The sequence below is a fragment of the Habropoda laboriosa genome, unplaced genomic scaffold (assembly GCF_001263275.1).
Source record: "Habropoda laboriosa isolate 0110345459 unplaced genomic scaffold, ASM126327v1 scaffold61, whole genome shotgun sequence".
Classification (NCBI taxonomy): Eukaryota; Metazoa; Arthropoda; class Insecta; order Hymenoptera; family Apidae; genus Habropoda; species Habropoda laboriosa.
The window spans coordinates 1,451,342-1,458,230 of NW_017100203.1; the positions used below are offsets into that span (position 1 = coordinate 1,451,342).

The 6,889-nt window shown below is 34.5% G+C and overlaps 1 protein-coding gene across 1 annotated transcript in view; it reads left to right on the forward strand.

Moving 5' to 3' along the window:
• The first annotated feature begins 417 nt into the window (after positions 1 to 417).
• LOC108570566 (putative transcription factor capicua) overlaps positions 418 to 6,889 on the forward strand; it is a 17,319-nt gene continuing 10,847 nt past the window's right edge. The window contains 2 exon segments of the mRNA XM_017932443.1: positions 418 to 490; positions 6,786 to 6,885. Coding sequence (XP_017787932.1) covers positions 6,806 to 6,885 — 80 coding nt within the window. The 5' untranslated portion in view covers positions 418 to 490; positions 6,786 to 6,805.

The window sequence follows — 6,889 nt, forward strand, 5'->3', positions numbered from 1 at the left end:
ATGTATTTAAATAAATAATAGGAGGGTAGAAAAATTTGCCCAAAGTAGGATAATCGTAAAAATTCACGGGGTCTCGGTGGTTTTTGCCGCTTTTAAGAGATGGTCGCGAGACAAATGAGACAAGGCCAGGCAGGCCCCGTTTGTGAGAATCGAACTCGTCGCTGAACCCTAGTAACCATTCCGAAACACGTTCTGTTGTGTAGGACATTGACTAGAGGTACAAGACAATTAAGAAAGAAGAGAAAAGTGTTCGCCTAAGAGGAGAATTTTCGGAGGAGGATGCTCGGCAGTTGGGGCTGGGAAGAAGAATTGGAGTTGGGAGAGGGAACAGCAACCCCGTCGCAAGATAGACAAAGACGAGAGAGCCCAGACTCGACGCATCCTGTCCCCGACAGCCGGGTGCTGAGGTATGCACCCAGCCGGTGTCACCACCCTCCCAGCTTCAACTCGCCACATTTCAGCACACAGCCTCCTCTCGACTGTACGGACTGTGAGTATATTTTGATACTTTCAAGCTAATGTTCGCATGCTTTCGTCGCCACGAATTTCACTACGCTGCGATACGAGGATCGGAACGAAGGGACATACTTTGATTTGTGGGAAATTGTACAGTAGAATCAATAGAAAAGAGAGGGGTGGGAGGGGGAGATTCTCGGTGTAGAAATTAATGAAACGAAGTTGTATATGTAATTATGTAAGTATGTGTTGATTTGACAATGTTGAATTTAATTACACTGCGAGGATCGGAAAGAAGAGATACTTTAATTTGTGGAAAATTGTATAGTACAGTCGATAAAAAAGGGAGGAGGGGGAAGATTAATTTGACAAAGTTGAATTCAACTACACTGTGTGAGGATCGGAAAAAAGAGATACTTTGATTTGTGGAAAATTGTGTAGAAAATAGAGGAGGGGGGAGATTTTTGGTATAAAAATGAACGAAACGAAGTAAGTTTTTTAATCTGACAATGTTGAATTTAATTACACTGCGAGGATCGGAAAGAAGAGATACTTTAATTTGTGGGAAATTGTATAGTACAGTCGATAAAACAGAGAGGGGATGTTTGGTACAAAAATGAATGAAATTTGGTACACTTTTCGATTTGTATTTACATGCTTACACTACCGGCCAAAAGTTTGGAATCACCTCCCACTTTTCATCAGTATTAAATCTGCTGCTAATCTTTCATGGATTTGAAGTTTATCTCAATTCTACATTTATCAATTTATCTCATATCAGTTGATTCGAACGATAAAAAATTCTCAAAGTCGCTGACTATTTTCTGGAAATTTTTATGTACATTGCAATGCTCGGTGATTCCATACTTTTGGCCGGTAGTGTATACTTTAACCTGTTCAACCGAGTTAATTCGTCATTGGTTAGCCAGTACTTCGAGCATAATTTATTTATTGAGGGATTATTCACTTTTATTACACTCTTATACCTGCATTGAACGTAAAATACGAAAGAACGTAGAAGAGGAAGTAATTGGTTACAATTCTTACTCATTTTTAGCCATAAACTTAGAGAGATTCAATTTCTGTTCGAAAGGTGAACACAGAAGTTGGGAAATAAAAGACTGATGAAAAAATGAACGAGAACGGTGTGATCTAATTGTTCTATATCAAGCTTCGTATTTCTGTTTTTTCTCTTTAATTTGACAAAGTTCAATTCAGCTACACTGTGCGAGGATCAGAAAGAAGAGATACTTTGATTTGTGGAAAATTGTATAGGACAATCAATCGAAAGGGGGATATGTTTTGGAATAAAAATTAACGAAACAAATTTGATACACTTCTCGATTTGTACTTACATATACCTTAACCCTCTAAGTCGAGTGGGTCCCCAAAGTCTCGTACCAGAAATCCACGATTTCCACATTTTTACGCATTCCAAACGAGTAGCCTCCCAATTCGAAGTACAAAGTAGACTGTTTTAACCCTGAAAAAAATTCTACGGCAAGTTTAAAACAATCCTGCACTTAAAGTGTCGATCCTATATTTTTATTCAACAAATTTTTACGTTCTTGTGACGGTATCCCCAGTTTCTAGACATTGCTACGTCGAGATAGGTTTCCAGAATCAAAATTTGTGCAAATAATTTTAAATATTAAAGCTTGAAACAACCGTGAACATTTTGGTTTTCTACGTAAGGGGTAATTCAAGTTGCAGAAATGAAAAAGGTAAGGGAAATTTTTTTTTTTTTTTGCAAATCAGTCAAAATCGGTAATGCAAATTGCAATCAGTGTACTTATTGGTAGAAGTAGATGAAAATTTACACAGCGCGGATCAATTTTCTTTCGGATCAGTAGAAAAAAATTACTACAAGTTTAAAACACCCCCAGACTTAGAGGGTTAATAAAAATTCGTTGGAATGTGTAGAACTCTGGAGTTCCACTCAGACTTAGAGGGTTAACCGGTTCAGCTGTGTAAAACGAGTTAACTCGTCATTTGGTTAGCCAGTATACTTCGAACATAATTTGTTTATCGAGGGATTGTTCAGTTTTAATTGTACCGTTACGCCTGTATCGAACGTGAAACACATTACATTCGCATTTGCAGGAACGAAGAGGGAGTAATTGGTTATGATTGTTACCCGGTTTCAATTGTAAACTAGAGAGATTCAATTTCTGTTCGAAAGGTGAACACAGTTAACAGGTTGAGATTTGTTGGAAAGTAAAGGATTCGCGAGAAAAATGAACGAGAACGGTGGAATCAAATTGTTCTATATGAAGCTTCGTTTTTTTTTTCCTTTTTCTTTTTAATTTGACAAAAGTTGAATTCAATTACACCGCGGGGATCAGAAAGGAGAGATACTTTGGTTTGTGGAAAATTGTAAATAAAAAAGGGAGGGAGATTTTTGGTACAAAAATAAGCGAAACAGGGTAGAATGAAATTTGGTACACACATAATACATAATTTAGATCAATATTTTCAACGAACCTTTAAATTTGATAAAAAAAGAAAACGTAAGCGCTTTCTCATTCCACAACTTTTTTCTATTTTTTGTAAGACTATTACGTCGTCGCTAGAGTGTTTTCTTGGATTGTCGTTAAAATATTTTTCACTTCCGACACGAACTTATGGGACGGCCTAATACTTCGAAGATTTGAAAATCGTTGCGCGCAAGTTGTAGAGTAAAAGATTCCTTAAAAAATGAACGAAAACGCTGGTTTTCAATCAGATCATCGTAGAAGTTAGATCACATCTATTACAGAGTTTCATACAGGTGAAGTTCCGTTTTATTTTCTTTCTTTTTTAAATTTGACAAAGTTGGTTCAGTTTCGCGCGTTTTCGTACGCACGAACGTAAGATCGAGGTGTTTGCGTGAACGTAAATAGAGACGAACTTTTCGAGAAAAAAAACTGACTTTGAACTTGTGTCTATGCTCTAATCACATGCTTTCGCGCGTACGAATTTAGGATAGGTTGGAAATCGTGCAGAGTGTAATTGAAGAAGTGTCTCCTCCTCTAAGAAGTGTTTAAAAGTAAGCTGAAAGCGTGGGATCAAATTCAGTCGTAAGTGGTTTCGTTCCTGTGTTTTTTTCTAAATTAAATTTAACTTCACATTCGCGCGCATACGAATGTAAGGTATATTGAGAATCTTTATAATTGAAGTAACTCGTGAACGTTTAGAAAAACGGTAATTTTCTGTCAGGAAAAATGAGAAATTTAGTAGCAAGTTTCGTGTAAAGCGAATAACAGTTAATTCGCGATTCAATGGAAGTCTGTAATTTCCATGGACTGAATAAAAAATAAGATGTCGATTATCGCGAGGTGATTCACTTCCAAAGGAGAATATTTTAGAGAGAAAAAATGATTCGTTTCCAATATTGTAGAGAGAGAGAAAACCATGACTAGTATTTCCTTCACCTTTTTGTTTATTCAGATGTGTTATGACTCATGGATTTATTTCAATAAGAGTAATGTATTCAATCGTTGGGATTATGCAGTCTTGTGCCTTGTATTAGAATCAGGGAAAGTAAATGATGAGCGTTAGGATTACAAATATAACAGCGCTTTCACATTTCGAAACAAAGTTTATTTGTACCCCTGAAAATCGGTAATAATGGACATTGGAACGGAAACGTCGTGCTGGTAAGCATTTGATTTACAAGAACGTCGAAGATCGATTGATTTTCATTTACTTCTTATTCTAAGAATTTCACTGGTTAAAAATTTATCAAACTTGGAAAATTCGTATTAAATAAAATTTTCCTTTATACACTTAGTTGATACGTTAGTTGATCTGAATAAATTATTTACGAAACACTTTTATCTTATATCTTGCCTAAAAAATTTTTTTCAGTTTGCTTATTTGCTTTTGGAAAGTATTTGTAGCTTTCGTTCCAAAATTGATCTACTTTTTTTCTTTTTGTTAATAAGAATTACAGTATTCCATTTACTTGCATCATTTCGTCTGATAATTATGTAATATCGATGATAGGAAATTTTTCGAGTTTTACGAGTCCAGAAGAACAATGTAATTAATTGTTATTTTGTAGCGTGTGAGCGAATTTATGAATCGTTGCCCATAAATTTCGTTTGTGAAACGTTCAATTCACGTATTAACGGGAGAGAGAGAGAGAGAAAAAAGAAAATAACGCGTTCGTATCCTCGATTCTCGAAAAGGAACGGTGAAAAAAATTTTTAATACCGGTATCTCGCGTACGAATGATTACTTTTTAATAGAATTTTTGTAAAAACAAATCTGCCGCTGCCAGATACGCTTTTTCTTATTAATATGAATCTCTCGAAGTTATGAAACGGAGATTTAACGAGGCTATAGTTATGTCAGGTAACAGCAAGTAACCGCTGCTCAGGTATTACGAAATCGGGGATAGAAATGCTTGCTGTTAGTTGTGATTCAAGCGTTCTAAATGTTTAAAATGTGGAACACAATGTGTGAAAGATGAAACGAGTATTTATGTCGAGACATTTTGAACAGAGAGAATATGTCGTTGGATGAAAAATAATTTTTAGGCACAATTATTTGATACGTGATTGCACAAGGTGTGTTGTTTCCATCTTTGAAGTGTTCTGGAGTAGTCTATTGTAAAGTATTCGATAGAAAGGATAAAAAAAAAAAAAAGAAAGAAATGGAAAAAGTCATTATTGGAGTATTAATAATTTGCAAACGATTTAGAAATCATAAATTGTTACACTCGTTGTGGTAAAAGAACAATGCAACAGTAATATGTAATTTACGTGTAATATACAGTGTGTTAAATTTGATCACATATTAAGATTTTACAATTTTCTTTATAATTGTTATTATTATTGTTTATTATACATACTCCATGCCTTACGGATTAGGAGGGCTCCCGGTTATACATGTATTGCTATTTTGTCTCTTACACTACTCACATCTTCATTTTTGTTTTTATTCCAGTTAAGTTAGATTTAGACTTAGATTAAATTAAATTAAATTACAATGCGGATTATTGCACTATGCCTTCGAATAACAGCGCCCAATTTATGGGAATCTCTTTATAATCATATTTTTTACAATTTTTTTTCACAATTGACAATTTTGAGATGAACGAATGGCTACAATTTGGTATGATTATAAAATTCGTTAATGCATTGTGGTACGTCGTTTATTGCAATAGAAATTTGGCTGTGACTTATTGAATGCTAGATGCAAATGATTTAATAGATTTCTGTTTGTAGAATGAAATGTTGTTTACGAGATAAAATTTTGTGATACAAATTTCATAATTAGAAAAAAAGTACATTTCACTTAATGAGGGGGAAAAGAAACTAGAAACACATACCACTTAGAGTTTACGTAACTTCGTTATAATTAACGATGCATTAATAATACGAAGATTTATTATTAATGCAGGATTAATTGTAACAAAGTTGCAAGTATATATGAATATACATAATAAATGATACTTTATTATGTAAAAACACACAGTATTGGTAGAATGAAATATGAGAAATTAAACTTTCTATTTACAAATCTGTAAACATATTGAGTACATTGTGTTAGAATCGTGAAATTAGGGATTTACACTTTTGAGCAATCTCGGACGGCAAATTTACTATGAAAATTACAAAAAATAGTAACTACTCAATAGAATAGCTCCTTTAGAAAGAAATTGAGTACAGAAGAAAAACATTGAGAAATTGGGTATATTTAACCCTTTCACTGCTATTAACGCCTGTAGGCGATTTAAAAATTTTGTTTGCACTGTGCTTGCTATCGGAGCATTTTGGCGCACTTCCGTATTAATTTAAGCCTTAATTTCATCCTTTCCACTCTTTCACCTTAATCGAATAAAAGAAACTTTAAAACGATACAGCCAAGTACAGCCAAAAGAAATGGTTTTGCGATGGTTGTGGAACATCTGAGAATCTGCCACTAAAATCTGTCGCAGCGAAAGGGTTAACCCTTTGAGTACGATAGACTCACATATGCGTTCACAGAACATTACGAGCGCAGCCAATGAACTCACAATTTTTTAAGTAATAAAAATAATTAGCGCGAACATGAACTCGTGTATACATATATTCGAGGAAAATGTGATTTTCGGACGATTTAGTTTTATAAAAAAAAGAATCGAAATAGTGACCTAATTATGTATTGTACAAGTAATCAGTATTTCGACATGTTACCTAGTCCTCCGTCCGCAAGAAGTTAATACAGATGAGATATCCAAGAGAATAATGTTACACTTGATATTTATCAGATTATTGTAACTAACAGAACGTTGACTTTTGTCAATATTTTCTAATATATTATATTATACAATTGCCTAATAGATTATTTTTAATTTTCAGAGCAGCGTGAGGTGGCCAAAATGCTGACTGCTCATTCTGAGATGCATGAAAAACGAGATCCCCTTGGAGGCGGACAATATGGAGCAGGCGGGGGTGGTGGCGGC